This window comes from Seriola aureovittata, chromosome 5 (assembly GCF_021018895.1).
Source record: "Seriola aureovittata isolate HTS-2021-v1 ecotype China chromosome 5, ASM2101889v1, whole genome shotgun sequence".
NCBI classification, from domain to species: domain Eukaryota; kingdom Metazoa; phylum Chordata; class Actinopteri; order Carangiformes; family Carangidae; genus Seriola; species Seriola aureovittata.
The window spans coordinates 9,816,798-9,842,795 of record NC_079368.1 but is presented as its reverse complement, the minus strand read 5'-3'; the positions used below and the strand labels follow the sequence as shown (position 1 = coordinate 9,842,795).

The 25,998-nt window shown below is 43.9% G+C and overlaps 2 protein-coding genes across 3 annotated transcripts in view; one reads left to right on the top strand and one right to left on the bottom strand.

Annotated features, from left to right (window-relative positions):
• Window positions 1-376: 376 nt before the first annotated feature.
• LOC130169736 (L-serine dehydratase/L-threonine deaminase-like) lies at window positions 377-4,375 on the top strand. Of its 2 annotated transcripts, none has more exons than XM_056376686.1 (8): window positions 377-466; window positions 1,255-1,411; window positions 1,596-1,635; window positions 1,740-1,879; window positions 2,039-2,130; window positions 2,707-2,934; window positions 3,058-3,182; window positions 3,280-4,375. In XM_056376686.1, exons 2-8 carry the CDS (start codon window positions 1,259-1,261, stop codon window positions 3,471-3,473), a joined length of 972 nt encoding a protein of 323 aa, XP_056232661.1. In that variant the 5' UTR covers window positions 377-466; window positions 1,255-1,258; the 3' UTR covers window positions 3,474-4,375. The 2 variants fall into 2 exon arrangements, with proteins under 2 accessions (XP_056232661.1, XP_056232660.1); XM_056376685.1 differs by lacking the exon at window positions 377-466 and adding an exon at window positions 486-1,056 and having other exon boundaries at window positions 3,280-4,374.
• A 1,259-nt stretch (window positions 4,376-5,634) lies between these two features.
• The window catches only part of LOC130169425 (probable E3 ubiquitin-protein ligase HECTD4), a 37,443-nt gene continuing 17,079 nt past the window's right edge, over window positions 5,635-25,998 (bottom strand). The window contains exons 31-76 of the mRNA XM_056376161.1: window positions 25,812-25,956; window positions 25,523-25,689; window positions 25,187-25,333; window positions 24,906-25,090; window positions 24,351-24,504; window positions 23,971-24,251; window positions 23,638-23,824; window positions 22,969-23,050; window positions 22,650-22,852; window positions 22,330-22,465; window positions 21,943-22,125; window positions 21,626-21,790; window positions 21,354-21,523; window positions 20,883-20,998; window positions 20,652-20,755; window positions 20,057-20,218; window positions 19,781-19,929; window positions 19,560-19,639; window positions 19,139-19,302; window positions 18,751-18,988; window positions 18,475-18,611; window positions 18,248-18,374; window positions 17,428-17,565; window positions 17,169-17,305; window positions 16,916-17,076; window positions 16,639-16,820; window positions 16,335-16,540; window positions 16,117-16,247; window positions 15,806-16,011; window positions 15,527-15,706; window positions 13,603-15,002; window positions 13,303-13,510; window positions 12,993-13,216; window positions 12,735-12,880; window positions 12,523-12,626; window positions 11,747-11,870; window positions 11,136-11,326; window positions 10,801-10,947; window positions 10,466-10,585; window positions 10,177-10,332; window positions 9,961-10,064; window positions 9,427-9,648; window positions 9,163-9,329; window positions 8,832-9,027; window positions 8,438-8,660; window positions 5,635-7,905 (exon numbers count right to left, since the gene is read on the bottom strand). Of these exons, the coding sequence (XP_056232136.1) occupies window positions 7,769-7,905; window positions 8,438-8,660; window positions 8,832-9,027; window positions 9,163-9,329; window positions 9,427-9,648; window positions 9,961-10,064; window positions 10,177-10,332; window positions 10,466-10,585; window positions 10,801-10,947; window positions 11,136-11,326; window positions 11,747-11,870; window positions 12,523-12,626; window positions 12,735-12,880; window positions 12,993-13,216; window positions 13,303-13,510; window positions 13,603-15,002; window positions 15,527-15,706; window positions 15,806-16,011; window positions 16,117-16,247; window positions 16,335-16,540; window positions 16,639-16,820; window positions 16,916-17,076; window positions 17,169-17,305; window positions 17,428-17,565; window positions 18,248-18,374; window positions 18,475-18,611; window positions 18,751-18,988; window positions 19,139-19,302; window positions 19,560-19,639; window positions 19,781-19,929; window positions 20,057-20,218; window positions 20,652-20,755; window positions 20,883-20,998; window positions 21,354-21,523; window positions 21,626-21,790; window positions 21,943-22,125; window positions 22,330-22,465; window positions 22,650-22,852; window positions 22,969-23,050; window positions 23,638-23,824; window positions 23,971-24,251; window positions 24,351-24,504; window positions 24,906-25,090; window positions 25,187-25,333; window positions 25,523-25,689; window positions 25,812-25,956 (8,692 nt within the window). The 3' untranslated portion in view covers window positions 5,635-7,768. The remainder of the gene's footprint in view (window positions 7,906-8,437; window positions 8,661-8,831; window positions 9,028-9,162; window positions 9,330-9,426; window positions 9,649-9,960; window positions 10,065-10,176; window positions 10,333-10,465; window positions 10,586-10,800; window positions 10,948-11,135; window positions 11,327-11,746; window positions 11,871-12,522; window positions 12,627-12,734; window positions 12,881-12,992; window positions 13,217-13,302; window positions 13,511-13,602; window positions 15,003-15,526; window positions 15,707-15,805; window positions 16,012-16,116; window positions 16,248-16,334; window positions 16,541-16,638; window positions 16,821-16,915; window positions 17,077-17,168; window positions 17,306-17,427; window positions 17,566-18,247; window positions 18,375-18,474; window positions 18,612-18,750; window positions 18,989-19,138; window positions 19,303-19,559; window positions 19,640-19,780; window positions 19,930-20,056; window positions 20,219-20,651; window positions 20,756-20,882; window positions 20,999-21,353; window positions 21,524-21,625; window positions 21,791-21,942; window positions 22,126-22,329; window positions 22,466-22,649; window positions 22,853-22,968; window positions 23,051-23,637; window positions 23,825-23,970; window positions 24,252-24,350; window positions 24,505-24,905; window positions 25,091-25,186; window positions 25,334-25,522; window positions 25,690-25,811; window positions 25,957-25,998) is intronic.

Sequence of the window (25,998 nt, the reverse complement as noted above, 5' to 3'; positions counted from 1 at the left end):
ACGTCGCATGATCTTTCTGAGGCGACCCTGAGCATATAAGCAGGTGCTGGAACTGAGCCTCGGTCATCTCACCCCAGGCTCTTGTCGTGCAGCGGGCCAGGTTATATCATTGGTCAGAGGGCTGGCATGGTTCTCTATCACAAAGTAGAACACCATCAAACTAATAATCTAAGGACACAATTTTAAATAAATGCAATAAAAAATACAAGAGTATTGTCATTAAATAATTTTACTAGCATGTGCAAATCAACATATTTAAACCCACTTTATTTACACTTGTTATATGGATATTTACAACCTGACAGACAGCGATTTTAAAGCACTTTCTTCCACTTATGCAGGGACAGCAAGTCACACTCTCGGGAAACACCGGATCGTTCAGGTTTGAACCGTCCACACGGAGGCTGCTCACGGAGGCCGCTTTTGGTAGCTGAAGATCGGGGCCAAAATAGTAGTGACTCTTTTGGTAATGCCAGCAGTGTGTGCAATTCCTTTAGAGGGGAGAGAACATGCAAAGCACATCGTGTAAAAAATGTCATGGGTGGTCTCAGAGGAGACGAGAAGAGGGTCAAATTATGTAATGAGCTTTAGGGAAAACACATTTTTACACGCTTTCTATCAAAGAATACTGATTAAAATATGATGTCTTAATCATGACAGTGAGAGGTGCAAACACATCTTGTTTTTCCTCTCAATGACTGCACAGTCCTGCCAGTCATACCAGTGCAGACTGTACGAACATCCCAGCTTACATCAGACCGTGACACATCCTAGAAAATTGATTGTTGTTTGAAAGAATGAAGTGAAATTCAGCGGGCGGACTTTCATTCATCTTCTGCACGTCTCATCCTTACGACAACTGGGAGGGTCTGGTGGCAGAATGCCTAACGCTGATTGGTCAGCAAGTGGGCCTCCTTTGCCAAGCCCACAACATAAGCAGGTATATATGCACTTAAGTTGCAAGGGGACAAGAAGAAGAAGAAATAAGGACATTTGGGATCATTATTTACTGCACAGTTTATTTTCCTGATCCTTATTTTCTTCCACCTAAGTCTGGTAAGTTGAAACAACTTGACTCTTTTACTTTTGACCTATGGGCACAAATAAAGAAACCTACCTACCTACCTACAAACATGAAAATGAATCACCTATGTTTACTTTTTGTTTTTGAAAAATGACATTTGCAAATGTTTCTTTTATCAGCTCAATGTTTTGAATTATTTGGCACTTTTCTATTGCTTGTCTTTTTCACAGTGAGATGAAGACCCAGCAACCTCTTCATGTGGCCACACCTGTGAGGCAGAGCCTTGCCTTGACCAAAGTGGCTGGGACCTCTGTTTACCTCAAGCTGGATTCATCTCAGCCCACAGGATCCTTTAAGATCAGGGGCATCGGCCACCTCTGCAAAACTGTGAGTCATTTTCTTCTCCTCTGTTTTGTAGGAGGTTTGTGTTGATGAAGTTGAGGCTGGGGTGATTGGCATAGATCCAGAGGAGCCAGTATGGACCAGTTTAAGTGTGTCATCTCTAATCTGAACACTGGGTCGCTGTGATTTTTGACTGTAAAGTCTCTTTTGTTTTGTTTTTTTCATATAGTGGGCAGAGCGAGGATGTGAGCGGTTTGTCTGCTGTTCAGGTGAGCACCAAAGAAAAAAAGGAAAAATACAAAAAAAAATCTATTTGATAATTATCTCTGGCCCTGTTTGAGTGTGTAATCTTTGAAACTTTTGGTCCCAACAGGAGGAAATGCTGGTATGGCAGCAGCTTATTCTGCCCGCCAGCTCGGGGTACCTGCTACCATAGTAGTTCCAAGTGTCACACCAAATCCCACAGTGGAGAGGCTGAGGGACGAGGGTGCCACTGTGGTCATCCATGGAAAGGTTAGTTCATTCTTCACATCAATCATATCACTTTTTAAATTAAAAAAAATTGTGGATTCTGGTTACATTTTGCACATATTATTATTTTCTTATTTTTATATGCTCTTAGAATAATGTTAATTCTTCACATTGAACAAATGTGTGCCTTGTCTTTGTCAGGCTCTAAATGAAAGCATTGAATATGGACAACAGCTTGTGGCAAATAACCCTGGGTGGATATTCATCTCTCCGTTTGATGACCCCCTCATCTGGTAAGACAGTCTCTGAGTGTCTGTCCCTCAGGGACTGTGTCAGCATCACTATGTGCTCTCTGAACAAATCCTCCCATAGTAATCTCTCTGTCATCAGGAAATAGAGGGGGAGGCAGTGATAAGACAGTTTCTTCTCTACACTAAAGGAAATTAAATTGTTTTACAAAGCACAAACGACTGATAGTGACACCTGTCATATCACATTCTGTCATTCGTACTCACGTATAGAACAGTTGAAGGGGTTGGATGAGGTGTTATGTCAGATACACTGTATCTTATCACAGACTTAACTTTGAGAGGTTGCCAGATAATTCATTTACACATTAGACGTCACAGTCAAATAGTTAAACACATCCATAAATCCCTGACATCGCGGGCTACTTACAGTAAGATAAGATCAACATTTTATGACGCACTTGCATTGCAGAAAGAAGTGCTGCCTTGAAGGAGAAAGAAAAATGAAGCTGCAGCATGCATAGACTGTCTACATTTAAGAATTAATAAATTAATAAATAAAAAAAAAAAAGAATACCTTTCCAGGAGACTGACAGGGCTGTGTTGTGTTTGTGTGTGCAGGGAAGGCCATACATCTCTGGTGAAGGAGCTGGAGCAAGACCTGAGGGAGAAGCCAGGAGCCATAGTGCTGTCGGTGGGAGGTGGAGGCCTACTGAACGGAGTGGTGGAGGGACTGCGTCGTGCTGACTGGGCTGACGTACCTATTGTAGCCATGGAAACCATGGGAGCACATAGCCTCAATGCAGCCATGAAGGCTGGACAGCTGGTCACTTTACCTGCAATTACCAGGTATTGTGTATGACCTAATCATTAATGCTATTACATCCAAATAATGACACTGTCTGGTCTGGCGTTTGTCTCTACATTACCTCTTCTTGAGGTGAAAACTGACCTTTTTGTTTTGCTCCCCAGTGTTGCGACCACACTGGGCCTGACACGGGTCTCTGCACAGACAATGAAACTGGTGCAGGAGCACACAGTTTTCTCAGAGGTAATCACAGACCAGGAGGCTGTAAAAGCTGTCGAACACTTTGTAGGTGAGTACGACCAACACCCAGACAGATGTGCACTAGATCTAAAATGACAAAAATCAGCCGTGAGACTGATCTCCTCTGGTATCTTCTCTCTCTGCAGATGACGAGAAGGTCCTGGTGGAGCCTGCCTGTGGTGCCGCCCTGGCAGCTGTGTACAGTGGTATTATCAAAAGGTTGCAGGATGAGGGCAAGCTGGCTCAGCACCTTGGCCCTGTGGTCATTGTGGTGTGCGGAGGCAACAACATCAGCATGGGGCAATTGTGGAGGCTGAAAAAACAGCTGGGTATTATCTAGCTTGGCCGACTACCTGTGGTCTTTCTGACCTTTCTTCTATTCCTCCATCAGTTGGTCTCAATCCTTAATCCCATTGTCGATGTGCTCCACTGACTAAATCATTCCAGACCGTGAAAATCTCCTGAGACTGACAAATGTGAGTGCGAGCAGCTGGAGGGATTTTTTTTTTTTTTTATCTTTTAAAAATGTTGTAGTTGTGACACTGCTCTGGTAGAGGTAGTTTGTGACTAGAGAGACCTCTATAGACTGACACATTTAGGTTGCATTCACATTTGTATTTAGCATGCTTGCTTTGTAAAATTTTCCTCCGCTTTTGTACTTTTGAGATGTATTTAAAAAATTAATAAATTATATTTCTGAATATTCTGCCTGAAGAATAATTTTCCTTTGTCATTCCTGGCTGCAGATGGTATGTAAAATTACAGATCGAACCACTTCTTCACAGCATGAAGTATCATACAGAATATCATGAATGGACTTCTGGCTCATGTTTGCCTCCTATTGTAAGTGATAAATCGGCCACAATGATATTTACAGTATACAGTATATCTTTATACTCTGTCTTTAATAACCAGACACATCAAGGTCGACCACTCTCCAAACCGATTTTAGAAATGTTAATAAATTGCAGCCTTGAAAACACACATCCAAAGAAAATCCAAAGTACTTCAGTATATAAAATGTGCATTCTGTATGTCTACATGCCATATATATACGTATTGCACTTGCTATGTAAAGCCCTTTGGTATCACTTCTGATAAAGGGATGTTTAAACAGTGCATATGTGAAGTTATTATTTGAGCTCCATCTTAATAACAATCTCTTCCATACCATTAAATTATTCATTGTACAACAATTTGTTCAAGTTCCTCACACCTTAGGGGCGTGCTTTGGCAGGCACGATGCACTCACAATTACATCCCTGAGCAGCTGTGATCCTTTGACTGACTATGAATGAATAAATCATAAAGTTTTGAATTTGGCTTCTAATTTTTCATACAGCAGTAAGTGAATTCAGTCAACACAGAGAGCATGTGTCCATGTCTTGCACTACTTCTAGAGTGAGGATTACGTTACACAGCTCTGTATTCCAGCCAGTTCGAGTGGCCTCACTGACTTTAAGACCTTCGGGTTGCTAAAGAAGCTGTTGGGTCAGTCGCATGTCGCATGACCACAGCAGACGTATACATGCCTTTTGAACACACTGCAATGTCTGGAGCGCTCAATTGGCTGGATCATTAGGGATGTGGCACTTTTCCAAGCTGCACATTGGTCTGGTGGTCACAGACTTAGGGGTGGAGGGTCCTTATGTCAGAAAAAAAAAAAAAGGGGGGGGGGGGGGGGCAGCTGTATGTGAGGGACAGATGACTGGTTCTTTGGAAACCGACTAGTCAACATGCTGGAGACATTCCTAGGATTCCTCCTGGCTAGTGTCGTAGACTTGGTATTACAAATGAGAAATCTGACTTCAAATAAAATATGAGGTGTTAGACTGATGTTTTTATTACTACTAAATAATTTTCTGAGAAAATTCAACCACTGTACACGAGCCACACTTTTCTGAGTGACACACCACTGGTGCTCCACAGTATAGTTCAGCTGGGGGAGCCATACACACAATACATAACTCATATAAACTGAGTTTGCAGTGTAACACAGAAATATCAAATACATCAAATTTCTGCTGACAAAACTGTTTAAACCTATTTATATACAGTCTGTTTTAAACACTACTCCTACAGCTGTACATAGTTCCCTTTGAATATAGCACATAATGGAGCTGAAGGGATAGTGTGACTCAGTGAGCAGTGACTAGAGATCCAGCTAGAACTGGCCTGGCCCAGCACTTGCTGCTTTGAAAAGGTGTCTGGTTTACAGCCAGTGGTGATGTAACCAGAGTTGGTTGTGGGGCCTTACATAAAGAGCGTGTCCTAAAAGAGACAAAACATGCTTCACAGGCATCATTCGTCATGATAAACATTCATTGTCTGTGTGGACATGTAGCAGGCAAGTCCGCCCGCTCATGTCAAATGTCAAATGGCCCATTTTGGGGTGGATTTTGGAGTAGAAAACATCAGTTTATGAGACATGTTTTCCCAACCACTCTGAATGTTTATCTGAGCAATATGTGAAATACATAAAGCGGGACAGTCAAACAGTGTTTGTACATGAAGACATTTCTTTATTGTGACACAGAAATCTCAAATGCCATCTGATTCTTTACATCTGTATAATCCATTTTAGATATGTTAAGTTTCTGATGTGCAGAGGTAAGACAGTAAAAGTTAAGTTAATGCAACCATAAATAATTGTAATAAATATCAAGTAAATGTACAGCACACATTTTATCGCAACACCTCTTTGTATGGATATGTCCTTTTTCTAACCTTATCTACTCCCCCGCCAGAGGAGGAAGTAGAAGAGAGAGCGTCCCTGTTAGCAGCGGTATATCACCCTTCAAAAGAACTGAACCAAAACCAAAACTCGCAAGCAATTCAACAACCCAATATGCGTCAAATATCAATTCTGTTGTTTTTCAGTTCTATCCAAGTAAAATGGCGATTTTACTCACACAAGAAAACATGTTTCACCATGAGTAGAAGAAATTGATTCCATCTGAGTACAAGACAAAGGTGATAAGATTACTGGTATTTCCAAAATTCATAAAAAATAACAACACAACAAACTGGATATCCAACAGACATCACCTAGTTTGCTCATTTTAGAATCTTTTCTTGGAAGAGTAGTGCAAACAAAAAACAGAAATTATAAGGTGAAGTGAATTAGCAATTAATAAAAACTGCCATCAAACATAACTTCAGTCTATTTACATTTTTTTTTCTATTTAATTTTTACAAAGCTAAACATTTGGTTATGGGTAAAATTAAAAAAACAGCAGAATCCTGTTCATCTTTCATTAAAGAAAACTATGAAAAGGCAGAACTCAAGATAATCCACCCCCCCTTCCCCGGTGTATGTGTGTAGATTGTGTATGTTGGGGAACAAAGGGGGGGTGGGATTTGTTGCACATTCAGTAGCAGTAGCACACAAACAACGTGGGAGAGCAGCTCGTGAGAACATCGTCTCCTTCCCATTTTCACAAAGCGACACTGGTTTCACAAACCTGAAGTGTAAGTTTATCAGAACCAGCAGGCCTCTCTTATCGTCCAGTCTACCTGACCTACCATGCGTCCACAGCTACTTGGATATCGAAAAATCAAAGAGCAATTTCATAAACAAATAGATTAATATGACTTTTTTTTACATGACTTAAATACCCTCTCTTCAGAGACTTGAATAAAATGTATTCAGTTTATATAGGCATAAGTTAGTTTGTCCATTAGCAGTTCATATTTTTTTTTATTTTTTTTTTTTTAAACAGGCAGTAAACTACATAATATCCTGTACAGCACTTGTTCACATCTTCTGCCTGCTCATAGCTGTCATGGCCAAAAAATAGGCAGCATCACACATTTCCTTTTTTTTTTTGGTAGTAGTAGTACCTCCATCTCAAACGTCAGATAATTCTGTGAAAATCATTTGGGTTTTTCTTATCACGCACCAACCAGCATCGCCCTCTAGAGAGAGGGTCCTACTGTACAGCAAAGGCATGTTTCAGAACATCACCCCCACAGACGGGGGGACAGAGGGAGGCAGCTAGGTTAAGCAACAGGAGAATAACAGTTTGTTTGTTGCCTTTACAGAAACAACTCAGAGAGGAGCTAGTTTAGCTGAGACCACACTTGAGAGTTCAGCGATCATGAATTGAACTTGCGACTGTAAAGTGCTGATATGAAGTCATCGTGTTAAGTTGCTAAATTCACAGAACTTGACTGAACCTTGTTGAACCTTCGGTTAAAGTTAGGGGAAGGGAAAAGGTGAACGGAAAACAAAAGAACGGTGTCACAGTTGCTTCACCTCAATGCCATCCTCAAATTCAGTGCATCCATAACAGACACTTGTTATCTGTGTCAATGTTAATTCAGATTATCTTCCCTGAATTCCTCAAAAAATATGCATCAAACATAATCATGAGATGTAGTATTTATGTAAACTGCAATTTAAAAAAAAAAAGAAGAAGCAGGGATTAACATGCAAAACATTAATAGCCACCTAAAAAAAAGGTTGAATTAAATTTGTGGGTTTTTTTTGGAGCAGCAGAGCATAAAGGTCTGTTTTAGAGGAGGGTCCGGGAGTGTGGGGGTGAAGGGAGGAAGGGGTCAAAAGTAAGAGTGGGTGGGTGGGGGGTGGGGGGCAGGTATATATGCTTGGGAACGTTGGGTTGTCAAGTCTTCTTAGCCGCTGAGAGGATCCTCGCGGTAGTGGATGGCGTATCGCAGTTTCTCCAGCATCACATCCAAAGAGGTGTACTGGGGCAGTTTCACCATGAACATACAGGTCTCCACGCGAATGTAGCGCGAGTCTGGCTGACCTGGAGAGCAGAAAAACAGGAAGGTGTGTTACAACAAAATCACTGAGTGCTGCTCTTCCATAATGAGTCTTGTAATGCAGGTTTACCACTGGAGTTTTTCATGGTTCTGCAGAATGTGGCCAGAAGGCCGTGTAGCAAGTGATAATAAGCTCGTCTACTGATAAAAGTGAGTAAGAGTGTTAAGCTATCTTATCTGTAGTAAACCCTAGTAGACAGATTTAGCCTGTGACTTGAAATAGTAACTCAGATAGGTCCCACCTCTGCGAATGTGAGGATATCATACGGTATCAGAATTAACAGTGTGTCTTTCTACATGGAACTGCTGAGTATATCTCCGTGATACACACCTACTAATTTACAAAAACATGACAAACAACATGTTCAAAGTCTGCCTAAGGTTGCAAGACAACATGAGCTGCTTTGATAATCACTATCAGTAGTTTCTGCACCAACAGCACTAAGAAGAACATCACACAGAGATAGCAGCCCTTGTGTCCAATCACAGCGCTGTTGGAACCTCGTAAGCCGTTACCTGCAGCTCCATCAGGAGGGGCGATCTTCATTGGGTAGGGGGGAACGTGGGCAGTGTCGGGCCCCCCATCCTTGCAGGGGCAGGTGAATGGGATGCGCTCCTGGTTGCAGGCAAATTTGATGAACTTGCAGAGCTCCTCCTGAGTGAACATCTCCAGGGCGGTCCAGAAGAACTCGATGTGCTGGTCTGTCTCCATCAGACCCACCTGATACATGGTGTGAGCCTACAGAGGGAGAGAGTAGGGTGCACTGAAATCAGATTTTAATAATACTAACCTGTAAAAAAGAAAATTATCTTATAGTACTGAAATGAACAAGTCTAACCGACTGACTAAGGTTAAAGCCCTTTATAACAAAGCTCTCTAATTCAGATTTCACACAAATGTAATCTTTACCTTGAGGAACTCCAGGTTGATGTAAGGCAAGCCGCAGGTGCGCAGCTCCATCTCCATGGGGCTGAGCATGGTGAGCAGCTGCAGGGGAATGATGGAGCCCAGCCCAGCACGCACTGCTGTCATACACTCCACATTCTGCAGCTCCCTGAGACGAAGGCTCCGCACCGCCCGCGCATACACATCCTTATTCTCCCAGCTTAACATAAAGAAGCAATACAATACATCCAGAATGAGAACAGACCAATGTGCTGGGTAGATAGATACAGTTTTGCTGCATCAAATTATTTGAAGACATCTGCAGTCAAGAAAAACATGAGTAGGTTTCCTGTACCTGACGGTGAGGTTGCGGCCTCCCTGACAAAGCTCCACCTCCTCACCAGTCATAGTGATGTAGGTAAAGGTGCAGCAGGGCCGGCTGGGGGAGTCCGGGCTTTCTCCTGAATGGTGCTGGGAGGAGATCTCCGCACACAGGGCCTCCAGCTCTGTCTCATCACTTACCTGCAGTGTCAAATGAAGATGTTATTGTAGCATGGCTTCAGCAGGGAAAGCAGCCTAACATCAACAAGCAAGTTGCTGACACGGTGCTGTCGCTTACGTTTTCAAACTTTTTGACGTAGTTGTAGGTGAGCACGTCAGCCTCCTGCAGGTCCTGCTCCAGGTCAAGAGACTCGGCCACCAGACCCTTCCAAAAGGAGCCTAGCAGGTCCAGAGGAAGCGGCACGTCTGCGCGGATGGCTATGCCCAGAAGTTGACCAAAGAAGTGCAACAACTGTTCCTCTGCGTAGCTTATAGGGCATGGTGTCAGGATGTACTTCCCCTGAGGAGAGCAAAAAATAACTATAATTCACACTACAACCCCTGTGATTAACTTTGTTATGCCAGATAATATTCTTAGGAAGGCTGTATTCTTAGGATTCTGATATTAACAGTATAATCTGTAGTTTTGTGATTGTACTCAACTCACTCAAACTCAGAACATTTCATAGTAAAGTTTCAAAATTGTGAGGAAACATTGAGATTTCAGGCAGCATCAGGCCAATCATTACTACAGGTGTATGTCTTGTTTTAAAGAACAAAAGAGTCAAAAACAGGACAAACTGAAAACATGTCAGATACTGAAAGACGTTACCTTGTTCCGGTTGGCTGCAGCACTGGGGCAGGGGAGCAGCAGCGACAGAGCAGAACTCTGTAACTCCTTACACACCTGCCATAGGAAGTGTCTAAAGGAGCCACCTGGAGAGACAGATCCGTCACAGCTACAGTTAGGTTTGAAAAAAAGCAAACATTTTGACAAGTAAAGGACTGTAAGGAAGTACGGAAAAGGATGTGAAGGAGAAATTCTAACTTGTGCCATGAACTTCTTCTCCAGTGAAGCGGATGTTAAAGGCATAGGTCGGGTCCCCTCCACTAGCCAGTTTCACACAAAGTTGGGACGACGGCACGCAGGATAGCTGGCGTGCTGCCTGGCAGAAATACGTGTTCTCTGAAGATCTGATCTCACCTGAAGGACGGAAACAGGCCAGAGAATCAGACAGAATGTTTGCAACGAACCAGTACAAGTGATATGAAATTGGAAAAAAAAACAAAAAAAAAAAAAAAAAAAAAAAACGTGAACAAGTGAAAGGAATGCCTACCTCCCACAATCTCGAGAGGATCCAGTGTAATCTCTGGAGCAGCGTGGTCAGCTGTTCGCTGTACTGTGGCGTTCAGTACTCTGTTCATTACTGTGACCTTCGTGTCATAGAAGATTAGACCTGTAACAAATGAGGACAGAAGAAGTGGTAAGGGTGACAAAGATTAGATCTGATCAGATTCACATTGTTTTTAGTCCACTTCAGATATTTAAATTTTAACAGAGTGAGTTTCCTAAATTGGTCAATACACTGATACGGTCACACCTCAAAAACATGGCCCACATAGTTGACTTTGTCCCATTAACCTTCTAGATCTGTGCTGAGATCCTACTCACCTTTGGCCTCACATAACAGTGCTGCAATGCTGTTCTGATAGGTATGCGTCTGTCTTAGCTCCACCAGCGGCAGAAAGAAACTCTCCAGGGTGTTGTTGAGGGACTGCAGCAGAGCGAAGCGCAAACGCAGACTCTCCACAGGCACATCTGAAAACACACAAAACGTAATTTGTAGCTGACAACAACAGAGCGAGTGTGAACTGTGCACATTACATTACAGATGAAAATATGTACGATGGATTCACAAGAATAAGTCATTAAAAGAGGCTTTGTTGACTTGAATCTCTTGTGAGTGAGCGTACAGTCATGCTTTACTGCGCGGGCAGGTTTCTTACTGAGCAGGCTAGCCACACGGGGATCAGCGGTATCACTGGTGTCCAGGTAGACTTCATGGGGGTGTAGTCTGGCTGGTGTAATAGCCAGGTGACGGCACAGCCTGTTGATGTACTGGACCAATGCCACATCCATTTCCAAGCTCCACTTCCTACAGGCCTTCTGGGCGTGACGAGTGTCTATACAGGTGCACCTAGAAAAGAGGGCAGCTGCTGTTAAATACAGAGGTGTCACTCTTACCCATATATTTATATCCTCTAGTTTGTTAAAAAGGTAAACAGAGTGTCTTATATACAGCTTCCATCCACACTATAGGACACTATGCAACATATTACAGGAGACAATTACAGGAATGCTGTGATGCAGGTTATATAATGGTTGTTAAAAGAGGACTTGGGTAAAAACATGAGCAATATATACAATTTTAAACAACTGCATTCGCTTACTTTATGATTAAGTCTGATAAATCAAATATCAGATCACTACAAAACTTAATTTGATAAAGCTTTAAAGGAGACACATTTTGTCACAACAGCTAGTGTATAAATGTGGCAGAATTTGAGCTACAGCAGTCCGAGTGCTGGTTATTGGAGTCTGACTCTCCTGTTCTCACCTTTCAAAGTGGAGGTCATAACCACAAGCCAAAATTGCCCTCCAGACGCTGCGGATGTCCTGCTTGGCACGGTCAACAGCAAATTTATGGAAGCCTTCCAGTGTCAAGTACTTCTCCTCTGGGACTAAAGAAAACAAAGTGGTATGTGAAGCAGCTCACAGGTCTGGGTTTAAAAAACTCAAGACTCAGGATTATGGGGCGTCGTGTGGTGCAGTGGGTTAAGCAGGCGCCCATATGTAGAGGCTACAGTCCTCGCTGCAGCTGGCCCCGGTTCGACTCTCGCATCGGGCGGCCCTTTGCTGCGTGTCATTCCCCCTCTCTCTGCCTCACCATTTCCTGTCTCTCTACTGTCCTGTCCATTAAAGGCACAAAAAGCCCCCCCAAAAAAATATATAACTTTAAGACTCAGGTTTATTCTAGTGGGATAGTAAAGCATCACAGTAGTGCCTTATCTTATCTTAGTCATAATTCAAATATCGCTAATTTTACCTGGCCAACAGTAAAAACATACCAAGATGCATTTAACTTCCAATTATATAAAACAAAGCAGAAACAAAAGCAGAAAATCCTCACTTTTCTGTCAGTGGACGCATCAGTACACTGACTAATTGTCTCAATATTAAATCCTAATTTAAGCAAGGGGAGGGGAGTAGAGCTTAAGCAAGTTCTCAAGCAAAAATTTAATTGATTTAACTTTTGCTAGGAACATTTTGCAAACACTATGTTAAGCCTGCTGTCTTGAACTTGTGTGTAGTCAAAGTGTGACTACTACAAACCTTCATTTTTTTTAGCAGGAGACTTTTCCACATCTTTCTCATCAGGTCTGGATTTCTCAGGAGACTTTGGCTTCAGAACTGTCTTCTTCTCACTCAGCGCAGTCCTGGCACAGGCAAGAAACCACAAAAGTTCAATTTCATTATTGCGTCCAAGTGTAAATGTACCTAAACTTGTGCTTGTGTTTCAAAGTGTTCTGTGGGAAATGACTAACCTGACACTGTTGAGCACAGACTTTTCCTTGGTGGGAGGTTTGGTGATGGGCCTCTTGGTGCTCACAACCTTCCCTTGATGTTGCTCTTTTCCTGCCTTACTGTACTTGTTCTTATTGGGCTTGGGAGTACCATACTTTCTTAGAATCTGAATAAAAAACAAATCATTGTGACACAACTGAATGTACATATAGTATAAAGTGTTAATGTGTTTCTGTTAGTTGAAACAACTCCCCCACTACTGTACATCGCAGTAGTACCTGAGTAAGTTGGTCTTCAAGTACTTTCTTGGGAGGACGAACATTCGTGAAGAAAGTATGCAGAAGGTTGCCAGGCGTCTGAGAGTTGATCTGCTCTTTGCTGAGGTAAATGTCAGACACTTTAACCGGCTTGGCCGGTGTGAGGCTGAGCATCTGCTCCGAGTGCACACAGCTCTTAAAAATATCTGTGAGGACATCTCGTGCTCCAGGCACAAGCTTGTCACCTTAAAACATGGAGATAAGATTTAAGATTGTATTCTGTCAGAACTGTCACTGTGCAAAAGCAGAAAATATCTAATCAAACACCAACCTCTGACTGATTTGTCCAGGAAGTAGTCTTCAAGGGCGGAGCTTCCCTGTGTGTCAAACAGGCTTTGGTTAACACTGGAGGCTGTGAGGATCTCCTCATTGGTCAATTCCATTAGCTCCTCTTCACCTTCCAGACTGGACAAACCAATCAGGTCGCTGCTGTTGAAAAGACTGGCACGGATTTTTTCCACTTTGGCCCGAGAACGAACCTATAATCAAAAAAACAAAGATAAGTGTATTTCCTCAGAACAAAACAAAATCAAACCGCTTAATTCTATTAATGTGCTCTTAATTAACCCACCTCAATGACAGCATAGCCCTTGATGGGCCTAGCCATGACTGCATTGCTCTCCAGTGAGGTGACTGTGTGCACGGAGCCCCCATCCGACACCGACGGTGTATCTGCACTGTCGAGAGGCTCCCCCAAGCTGCCGAGACTCCCCAGGCTTCCTGTACTACACAGGGAGGTATCTAGACTCTCCTGACTAGAAACAGTCTGGGGGTCCTGGGGGCCCTGTTGTGGGTATGTAACAGCTGAACCTGCAGCAGCAGGCGTGAGAGGTTGAACAGCTGACAGCTCCTGATCGACAGAAAGTTCACTGGCAGTGCGGGAGACTCCCTGAGAGGAGCTACAGATGGAGGTCTGGCTGGTAGAAGCTGAAGCGCTCACACTCAAAGCTGGAGTCACGCTGCTGGAGCTGTCAGGACTCTCGGGACCTCCGTTGTTAGGGAAAGGGCGCTCAGGTTCAGGGCCTGCTTTGCCATCCTGAGGGCTGGAAACCCCGGCTCCAGCTTTGGGCTTCTTGGGGTCCTCTTCCTGCAGAGGGATGAAGACTTCATCTTTGAAGAGGCCTCCGTGTGCGTTGCAGGCTCTGCGGATGGCATTTCGAACCACCACCTCCTCCAGGTGCGTGGGGATACCTGAGAGCACCAGCAGGCGACTGTGGGCAGTAGGCCCCACCAGGGCCTGGCAGGCATCTGTCACTGCATCACTGGTCACACTTAAACCCTGCGGGTCCTTATTGGCAAGATGTCGTAGGATCATCAGGAGAGTGAGGCAGCGGTGGAACCACAGCATGTCCTCAGGTTTACTGCCCGCCATGTTCAGCAGGGCACTGTCACTCTCTGACAACCGTGCACCTCCACTTCCCCGTTTCCCAGAGACTGCTGCTGCCACTGCAGCCGCTGCTCTCTCACGCTTCATCTTCACCTTCTTACGTTTGGAGAGCAGACTGGGGCTCTGTGGTGTTTGACCTGGGGATGATGAGGACGATGACGAGGAGTCACTGAGGTTGGGGGCGCTGGTGGAAGACAGGGCTCCCACTGAAGAACCACCAACATTCAGGGGGAGTGTCACCTCAGCGACAGCCAGACACACCTCCATCAGAGCGTGGAAGTAGGTGGAGAACCGGCTCTGCTCTGCCCCCAGAGCCAATGAAATGCCTCCAGACGAAGACCCGCCTGCACCAGCACCTGCAGCAGTCCACCCCTGAGTCTCCCGGTCGTAGAGCTTTCGGAGTTCAGTCTGCAGGGCCATGAGCACTGCGAGGCAGGGGTTAAGCAGCAGAGCAATGGAGCTGGAAAGGCCAGCTGGGCTCTTGCGCTGTTCCAAGTGGTGAATCTTCCGCAAGACTTCAGCTAACAAGTGAAAGATGAGTTCCTTGATGGAAGGAGCCAGATCAGTGGTCCAAAGCAAACCACCTAAAACAATAGGAAAAATGGGATTCTGGGAAATCTTAATTCATGTTTGGCATGATTTATCTCACAAGCTTTCAAAGTACTTCTATGACTCATGGAGCTATTCAGTGAAGAATAATGAATATTTGGGTTCAAGCAGCTCACAAACTGAACATTTTATGATTTAAGATTGCCATTTTTGACCTCTTAAGTATGAGGTTCTTTTCTTAGGGGAGTGATGTTGTGAAAAATCTTCCCACGTCTAAAGCGGTAATGTATCGCTTTGTTTTTACTGGCATGTTTTTTTTAACATTCAACTCAAAAGGGGTTTACAAAGAATTTCACCATCTTAGCTTTACATAATACCCAAAGGCCAAAAAAACAAAATCAAGAACAAAATGTAAAATAGAGTTATAAAATTGCAAACAAATAATTTGGGTCAGCAAAATTGTACTCCGGTTACATTTATCCTAAGGTGTACACAACCGTACTAACAGGTTAATAAATTAGACTTGCTGAATGTAGTCAAAAATGGGTGTTCAACCTACCTAGTAGTTCTACCACCTGCAGCAGCACAGACGAGGGAACCGTGTCCAGCTCATCCTCTGACCGTTCACTGCCCTCTCCCAGCTTCCACGTCAACAGCTGTTCAGCAAACGCCATGGCCAGAGGAAACTCCAGTGGCAAGGAGTGCAGCACCAGTACAGCACCAGGAGGGGGCGACACTCCTGTAAACAAGAAAATTACATATTTAATTTTTTTTTTTTCATCCTGTAACAGATTATTTTTGATGAAAACTTGAAGCAGCTTTAGAGTTAGATACTCACCCAGTTTGATGTGTACTTTATCAGTGGGTATGATAACAGAGGGGTATTGGTTGGTGGTGGGAGGGGGAGTAAGGCCTGTGTTGGTAGGTGAAGCATCCAGAGGATAGCACACAGCCTCCATCAGATTTAGTTGGCCATTTCTACGCACTTTGTGACCCAGACCATACACCATGACTCGGGCCCAGGGAGCCTTGTACAGGCTTGAGCTAATGGGGTGGAAAAGGTGGGAGAGAAATGTAACAAGGAAAAGGATGGTAAGAAATCCAAATTCATCGTTAATTGCTTAAGCGTAATAGAGCAAAGTAACTCACTCTTTGCGGCAACCTAGCTGGCTCTCCTTGCAGGATACGATCACAAATGCAGCACCTGGAAAGCTGACATCCATGCTAACCTTTGACTCCGTTACAGGAAACTCCTCAGATGTGAACTGCTCTGGTGCGTTCTGTCAAAATGAACAGAGACATTTAGCTGCTTTACAAAGTAGTATCCAGAGAGTTCATTAAATATAGCACTGAGTGGCAGAGCTGACCTGTAGAAAGCAGCAGATCTGTTTTGTGAGCTCCAATAAGCTTTCCTCTCCTTGATGCAAGGCACGGGTGATGGCCACTGTCAACCACTCCCGGATGGGCTGAGCATTGCCCTGATAGAACAGGTCTGTCGGAGAGCAGCTTTGACCCTGGAGGTTATGAAGCACAGACTGGGCCAGCAGGATAGAACTTGAACTGATAGTGCCATCTGCAGGAAGAACAACATCAGAGCATTCAGTACAGAAACACAACAGAGCATTTACATCACATACTTGAGAAATCAAGTTACTCATAATTTAAACTCACCAGGGAGGGGTGGAGCCAGCAGCTGATTGGACAGAAGCTGCAGGTGTTCCAAGGTGATGTCACGGATAGCAGGTATGTGGAAGAGACGAGTGAAGGTGTGGGGATTCTTGGGGGCAAAGATGTTGAGCAAGGCCATACGGCAGTATAACCGAGCCAGCGCACTCTCACAGCGAAGCAGTTCCCTGAGGCAAAGCAGGAAAATAGACGTGATTTTGAGCACAAGAGCAGGATGCCTATAAATGAAATGATGATCATCCTCATTTAGTTCATATGTTACCTATGAATCTGAATGTTGCTACTGTCTAGTGAGACCAAGCCATTGGCCGCAGTGCGTCGAGATCCAGCAGGTGGGCGCTCCAGCATCTCAATGGGGTACCAGTACCTCACCAGCACCCCCTCACTGCGCAGGTAGGTCTCCACCTGTACAAGTTCATTCACCTGAACAAACACACATACACAAAACAAGTTAGTTTACTGATAAAGTCACTGTTAAGCTACTGAAGTACTGTACTTACAAGTATTATACTTACAGAGTCCACATCGAGCACCACCCCATGCAAACCAAAGGTCTTCAACATGCCCCGGATAGCAAACTTGGGCAGTGCTGTTCCCCCCGTAGTGCTGTTGGTATTGTTGCTGTCAGGACAGCGGATGACCACCGTCAAGCCTGTGTTGAAAAAGCAGATTATCATCAAGGTCAATGAAAATGCAGAACAGTTTTAATGCAGTGCTTTATGTTCCCTTAGGTTAGATCATTTCAACTTGTATAGTGATGTAGGTGGGTGGTACCTTTGCGAACTTTGTCAATGGTGAACTTGTTGGCCTCATCCTTGATATCCTCAATGGTAGGGAGGTAGAGGTCACGGGGGATGCCACCATTCTCTTCATAAAGGAACTCCACTGTCTGTCTTGCAATGTCCACCATACCTGTTCCCATTCAAATACACCACAGAGATAAACACTGTTAAAGCTTAACCTATATTAAATATATTATATGTACGTATATATATATATGTATATATTAACCTATATTAACCAGAATTGTGCAGAATTTTCAGACTGAACATTAGTATAAAATATGCATAGGCTCAGAATGGGTATTGTTTAGTCAGCCATTCATTTAATAAAGGAGGCAATAACTTTTGTCACTTAATTTCATGTCACAGTAGCACTATGATTTTCCTACCTTGTTTTCATATATTAAAGGATCATTCATTTTTCTATTATATTACGACAGCACCTGTTTGTATGTTGTGTATTGCACCTTCATTATTAGAGGCATTCATCTTGCTACAGAATATATTTTCCATTTCTTTTCTGTTCCATTTTTTCCTCCAAAGCAATGTTCTGACTCAGAGTTTCTGACAGCTTTTAGAGGTGCCAGCAATCCACTTTCATTCATTCTGTTTGTGATATATTCATGATTAGATTCAGACACAGACATGCCGTCACCTGTTTACAAAACCTTGAAGTTTGTGGATCTGCTGACCTGTTTATTCCTTGTCTTAATCAAATGATGTTGGCAATATAAATGTTTTATGTTATGGTAATTTGCTGCGTTATACAATATTTTTGTTCTATGTTTTAATGATATGCTTTCATTCTTTACCCAGCTGCAGAGCTCCTTTGATTTGATCCAGGCCAGATTTCCTTTCAGCTTCATTACGGAACCGCCTACGAATGGTCGGAAACACTTTGGTCTCCCAGGCCTTGACCAGCAGGGCATAATGGTCCTCCTAATGTCAAACCCAAATCAACATAAATCATATCAAATCAAATATACAAGCACACCAACGTTTTCTCGATACAGTGTGAATAAGTGGAGTCCTTACTCACCCTCGGAACATCGTCATCATCCTCGTCATCACTTTCATCATCTGCAATAGGCGGAGGATGTGAGTCAGGCCCAGAGGTGACTAGGTTCTCGTAGCTCAGCTCCACCTTGTAATGGCACGACAGGTCACTGTTGTACTCTGTACCAAGAGGAAAAGACAAACACAAGATGTATATTTCACACATACTACCAACTCATAAAAAATGATAAACAAAAGAAATCTAAAATAAAAGCATGCACATTTTTAGTTAAAACTGAGATGAAGGTCATAGACATACGTTGCTGGGCAACGGCAACAGCTGCGATTCGGCAAGGGGGTCCATGGGAGCCAGTGTCTGATGTAACGCTTGCACCTGCATCATTATCACTGTCTGAAGCCATAGCAAAGGGCAGTGCTTCAAAATTTGCGCTTATTTCCTCTGCAAGGTCCACACATAAGTCAGCCGCATTTCTGTGTGCTTGGCCCTCTGCGTATGCAAAAGGCCGGCTTCCAAAGTTGGCACGGATCTTTGAGTTCTACAAAAAGGAAACAGCAAAAAAACAGAGTTAATCTTGAGGGAGAACATAAAATACATATTCCATATATGTGATGAACCAACTTTTACAAGAGCTCAACAACTGTTCAAATATAAGGCTTTCAAGGTCATTTTAGCTACAGAAACCCACCTTCTTTTGAATGTGTACCAGGGGCCACATTCCACCTGCCACATCCTCAAGAATGGGGCTGAGCCGCTGGCCACAGTAGGTAAAGTAGACCCTGCCTTTAGGGGCCTGACCAGGGGGTGGAGGAGTACCCTCAGAGCGCTCCCAGCCTATTCCAGCCACATCACCTGTGTTTATGCAAATGTAAGATCACATCTCAACAATGATGTTAACAGGTAATGACATATTTTAAAGCATGCAAACACTGGATACAGCTTGAGTTAAGGAAGCAAGATATGTTTACAAAAAGGGTTTTTGTTGAAAAAGCAGCCAGTTAAGATACAATGGTTTTAAGGAGTTTAGTTCAAATCCATAACACACATCACTGTATGGATTTCTACATCAAACAAGAGATGAACAAAAAGTTTTTGTACTCCTGTCTCACCAGGAAGTAGAGCCACATCCAGCCTGACACTTTTCCACTGCAGCAGACTGGAGCCATTGTAATGTACTGCCCTACCATTACTGACACACAGACAGATAGGAGACAGACGTACAGAGACGGAATGACACAAAAGAGAAAGATAGCAGTCAGCACTCAAGTCAGAAACAGAGCAGTGAGGAAAAAGATGGAGTCTCTCAGATTGAATATGCAGTTGAACATACTTATGAAACAGACATGTGCCGACTGGGTTGGTCCACGCTCCGTCTCTCTTCTCTGCCTCAGTGGCAAAACCAAAGGACACAATTGGGCCACTGTCCTCCTCAGAGTCTCCATAGGAGACGATTTCTATCTCCCAGTAGAAAGAAGGTGCCTGCAGGGACAAAGAGAAGTAAATAGAAGACTAAGGGTATGATTTTATTATTTTACTTCTTTAATAGACTTTCAAACAAAGTTGGCAAATATTAATGCAGGAGTGCATTCCACTGTGATCTGTGCACCTGAATTGGTACAGGAGAGGTGGCGTAGATGAATGTGCCTCGAGGCAGACCTCCTCCAGCACTTGGATCAGCCAAGAAGGTGACAGAGGTCAGACGGGATGAGAACATGCAGGCACGGACTGGAGGGAACACTCTGGATGGACACCAAGTAATTTCCTTGGGCTGGTGCAGCAAGCACATCAAAGGGAGATCATTGGAAACAAATCAGACTGTAGTACATCAAAATGTCTTTGAGGGTTTTTGAGCCCATTATGAGCTGACGCTTGCAGCAATATAAGAATTTCATACCATAATTATCTTGGCTTCAGCTGTCAGTTAATTAATACATGTTCAAGAGACTTTTGTGGTTTTCCATCAGCACTTTTTTTAAAACTAAAATTAAACTCTCTTAAATAAGGGAAACATTCAGTTATTGCTTTTTCTGCTTATGCAAACAAACGATTGTTTTTCCACCTTCTTCCAGGATAAATATGTATTTTCTGCAACATGCAGATGTATGTTCCATGAGGGGGTTTCTCTTGTGTTAGTTGTTCCTTACTGCAAAAAATAACGTAATCAAAACAAGAACTATTCTATAAACTTGGGTGACTCCCACCTGGCGCCTGTCTGTCTGCAGAGGTGGAGGTGGTGGCCGAGCACAGTCCCGGTACAGCATTCTCACCCTTTCACATTGAGCCTCCACCATGCCAAGACGCTCTCCTGCACGATGAAAGAAATGTGTCACGCACACAGCTGCCAACTGTGCATGGTGTTGCAGACCAAACGCATTACACTGTATTTGAGATGTTTTTGGGTGCTCAAATTATTTGTGTAGATACATGCTCACCGGGGCTGCATTCCTGGGCAACCAGGTTGAGAACCTCTACAGCGGCAGGACACTGCTGAATGAACTCTTCACAGAAGGAGCTATCTTCAAGGAGCTGTGCCATCACCAGGCATGCCCTGGAAAAAAAAACAAAAAACACCAGTAAGAACATTGTAATATGTGTCCAGGCTATGGTTTTGCTGTGTTTCGTAGTATTTTTTTCAACATTATTAGATCACATTAGCAGAGTTAAAGTTTCAAAGGGTTTCAAGTACTCACATTTTAAATACAGCAGATGAAAAACAACATTGTTCAGCCGTTAACCATCAGTAAACTTGGAACTAGTGAGGTTTAGAAGCGGATTCTCAAAATGGCAACATAGTACTCCTCAGAAAACAAAACAGATTTAACGTGGGGCCATCAGTATCCACCACTTTGACAAGATGCACAGATAATTCACAGACAAGTTTACTTACATGAGCATTTACTAACCTGGTTCTGATTTCAGCCAACAAGCGCACTGCAGCCATTACTGGGCTGGAGCCATCTCCTGTAGCTGGTAGAGAGGTGTGAATGGAGAGACTGCCCTCCTGTGGCAAAAGCATGGACTGCACTGCTTGTACCACCTTTTCTGTGATTGACAGCTTGTACAGAGGGAGAGCCTGTTGGAGGTGGGTTAGAATTGAAAGAGACACACTGAGATTCAGACAGCTATTTTCCAGTAAAGTAAGGACTCGCTTGTGTGTTCATGCTGGAATTCTTACCTCAGATCTGGGAGTGCAGAGGCGTGATATAGGTACAGTCAGGATGTCTGAGGCTTTGCAAGCTTTCCTATACTCACAAGAAGGAAACTTGACTGTAGCGATGCCCTCCTGCTCATTTATGGACATAACTATGCCCACACTGCCCAGCACTCCTTTACCTACCACCTGGAATCACAGGATATGACAGCAGTTAACATTTCATTGCTTCCAATGAAAATAATGGCGCCATGTTGATGTGTTTTTATTGATGCAAATTACAGCGCACACGTTAGTATGTTAAGCATAGCATTTTCACAATGTAATCTCCTTTAACTAACCTGGACCTCAGAGCCGATCTTAATAGTTTCTTTGAAGCCTCCAAGGGCGCAGAGTGCAGCAACAGCCTGTCTGCCAATGGCCTGCAGCTTAGCCAGTTTCCTGCCACTGCTGCTGCCATTTTCCAGAATACTCTCAGCATACTTCCCCAGCTGAGGAATAAACATTAGCGCCCGGGAGAGCACCTACCACAAAACCCAAAGGAAAAAGCATTAGGTTTATGACATACGGTATCATAAAGGATCAAATAGATGTCATGCTAAATAGAAATTATTTTCAGTGATTTTAAATGATCAATGACCCTGTAGTGACTATTCACAGTTACAGTATCAGTTACCAGCACCAAGTATAATGAAAGCTAAGAAGGTAGAAACGTGATAATCATTTACCTTTTCAGCAGTGCTGGTCCAGATCTGAGCAGTGTTGGACTCGGGAGCAGTGAGCAGACTATGCAGCAGAGCAATAACCTCAGCAGCCATACTGTTGGCGACATGGCCACTGATGAACGGCCTGACAGGGTCCGACCTATTCAAGGCAGGTTTTGAGAAGAGACGTCACAACCACAATCAAGATTGATGTCGGTCACATACGCGTGTTGACCAATATATGCCATACTCTCTCTGTAGCATTTTTGATTGCCAAGGGAGTGTGGACTACTTGGAATACTGAAACTTTAACTTGTATATCTGATCGCTAAATCAAACAGTACCTGGCCAGCTCAGCATTCCTGTCCCTACAAACAGCAGTCTGAGCAGTTTTCTTCTTGTCGCCAGTGGTGATGCCTCCAGCAGTCTCCTGGGCCAGAGTCTCCACAGGTGGACCAACACTCACTATCAGACCAGACTGGGCCCACTTGTTGGCTTTCCTCAGGGCAGCAGATGCCTCCTCTGTGATCACCTCACAGCTTCCACTCTAGGGAGGGATTCAAATAGGATGGAGGTGAGAAAAGGCTACAGTAAAACTACTATTCATTTGGTGAACATATGCTGTTGAATTAAACTTTTTCTTACTCATATCAAAACTTTTACCTTAGTCATGTCTCTGTCCATCTTTACCACCTTTTCCATGTTTGCTCCTGTGCCAAGCCGAAAGGGACGTCCCTCTGAGCTGCTGTATTTAGAAGGGATTGGTAGAATGCTCATGTCAGGGAAGCCTAGACTGAGTTCACTAATATGAAAACACAAGCAGCCTTTTTCCACCAAATTTAGCAGGTATACGCAGGTTTTTTTAAACACGGCTAAACCCTGTAATAAAACCAGATTGAGCCCCTTTCCACTGCCTGTCAAGTTTGCCTTTCAGTTTGTACTAAGGACACGCACAACTGCGAGGAGCAGAGCAAACACACAGGGGGGGAGAGGGAGCTGCTAGCTGCCGTGTTAACTGGTAAAATGGATCTGTCAGGTCTCATCTCCGGGTTGGTGCTCCTGTAAAAGTGTTGAAGCCTCCGTGTGAGACTTATTTGTGTGAAAACGTATTTTTAAGCTCCACTGCTCCGTGACAGGCCTACAGTGTCTGTGCTTTGAAAGACGTTACAGGAGGAAAAGAGGTGAAAATAAGCGTGTTCATTCACAATCATTTGACCTAGGTGTGAATGCAATTTGTTCCCTTTTCCATTGCCGACAAAAGCCAGATGTTAGCGGGTCTTAGTGGATTTTTTGACCAGTGGAAAAGGAGCTCTACTTTAGGGGAGGACATACCTGAGAAGTGGTTGTAGAACCTCATGAGAAGACTGGTCCTCTCTCTTGTGGATAAAGATTGACAGTTTGCCGTCAACAGCCTCTCCCTCCTCCCCTACATCCTCAGATTTCAGAGCTCCTTTGGAACTGGCTCGGGATAGACTAGTGTCTGGCTCAGAGGAGCTGGGGGAGAGCAGGGTCTGACAGCCTAGTAAAGAGGGAACATTGTAATTAGCAGGAGAAAATGCCTCTCGTCCAGTTTAGCATGTTTTTAGCATTTTAGCATTTAGCAAAGTATTTGCTTCCAGGGACCACCCCTTATCACACACGTATTTAGTAGGAAAAGAGACCAACCTGGTACTACATAGTCTGCCAGCTTGGCTAGCAGCAAGGCAGCTATACGTGAGGCAGGGTCACTTGCATCTTGCTGCTCAGCATCTAGCGTGTTAATAGAGTAGCTCCATGACGGCAGGGCCACATTACCACAGTCCTCCACACTCATGAGAGGCAGGGCAGCTCGGCATAGCTGGAGGATGATAAGTACCAGCTTTGGAGAAGGTCTCTGATCAAGCAGCAGAGACAAGAGCTTAGAAACACAGGCTGGCTGGCTAAGTATAGCTTTCCCTATGTGGCTCCTGAAAAACAAAAGAAAAGGAACATATACATATATAATATAATACATGATATAAATAAATACATGATACATGATATACAAACATGACATAAAACCCTACCTGGAGAGGTCATTGAGCAGACTGAGCACATCCTGTAAGGCATCATTGCCAGCTGCCTGATTCCCACAACACTCTGTGGCCCTGGCCAGGTGATTGGTCAGCAGGCTGGACACTTGCCGTGCCAGACCAGAGTGCACTGCATCTGTCGACCCACCTTAGAAGAGCGAAAACAATTATTACTAACCTATCATTACACCATACAACTAATCATTTCATCTGACAGTGTGGCAAACCCTTAACATCTTTAACCCATTTATACCGGATGCTGCGCAGCGCAACATTGCCCCTCCCACCGGTTGCTGCGTAGCGCAGCATTGAGTCTCCTGCCAGCTGCTGTGTAGCGCAGCATTGTTGATTCTCTCGTCATTTTCATGACGCATGCAGCATATAAATATGTAAAATATGTATAAATATATCATGAAAATGACGAGGAATCAACAATGCTGCGCTACGCAGCAGCCGGTATGAATGGGTTAAAGTGCCCTCATTACTGAGTAACGTTTACACTAGTCGCTGTTCATACACAATCAGAATGAGTAGCTACCAACTTCATACCTTCCACCTTCTCCCACTCAATGCATCGGTTGGCCAGCACCTGGAAAGCAGCCCAAGCCATGGTGGCCACCTTCTGCTTTTTGGTCTGTTTCTCATTTGAGCTGCATTCCCTCTGACCACTTAGACTGCACAGGCTGTCCATAAGCTGAACCAGCCCACTCCGGACTAGGCACTGCTCCTCACTCCTGTGACAACACAGACAACAAATGAGGGTCAGCAATATCAGGGTCTAGTAGCATAGGAATAATAAAAGAGCGATAATTTAAGATGGATTCTCTTGCCTGGTGTAGGGGATTGTGCAAAGCAAGCCAATACTGTTTGCACAAGCAATGGGGTAGCGAGCACATAGTGACACTACAGACGTCATGGTCTCCCCAAAGGCTTCCTGCACCTGCTCCACCATTCCACCACAGGTCAGCTCCTCAATCCTGCACAGATGGCACACAAACACAGATGTGTAGAGGAACCAGACACAATCTGGGCCATTATACTCAGCCATTATCTGTTTTTTGTATAATACTTTAATATGATGGCTGCAATGCAAAACCTTACAGAGTCTTTCAAAAGTTTTTGTTGTAGTTACTGATTGTTAATTGTGGTTCAGCCTCTCCTCTTACCTTGGGCCACCTTGCAGTACCATAGTGACAGGCCCAACCAGGTGGGTGACCCCACCCACTCTAACAGCAGCAGTGAGCAACTCCCTCATATGAACAAGAGCCTGCTTCCGTGTGCTGCCACGTCTCCATCGTGTCTGCGCAGCAGACAGGAAACTGCTGCTTGACACCTACAGAAATGACAGGTAAATATCTCAATGTCAAACCAGAGTTCACACAATGATTCTCATGCAGCTATGGCAACAAACAACTCAGTAAAAAAATGGCACTGAGTGATGAGTAAGAAACTAACAGCTTGATCAGGTGTTGTCCCAATAAATGCAAAGAGCTGTCCCAGCAGCACACTGTATGTTGGCTTGTCACGGTTGTCCTCTATGGCCAGAGACTGCAGCAGGGTAAATGAGCTGCTGCGATGACTAGTAGGGTGGTGTCGCCTCCTGAAGTTTAAAAAAAAAAAAAAGACAACCAGTAAAAGAATA

Bases quoted from the DNA above. Each gene is read 5' to 3' on its own strand.
- LOC130169736 (XM_056376686.1), top strand. From the start codon at position 1,259: ATGAAGACCCAGCAACCTCTTCATGTGGCCACACCTGTGAGGCAGAGC. The intron at 2,935-3,057 runs GTATTGTGTATG...TTTGCTCCCCAG, and splicing joins ACTTTACCTGCAATTACCAG to TGTTGCGACCACACTGGGCC. The intron at 3,183-3,279 runs GTGAGTACGACC...CTCTCTCTGCAG, and splicing joins AGCTGTCGAACACTTTGTAG to ATGACGAGAAGGTCCTGGTG.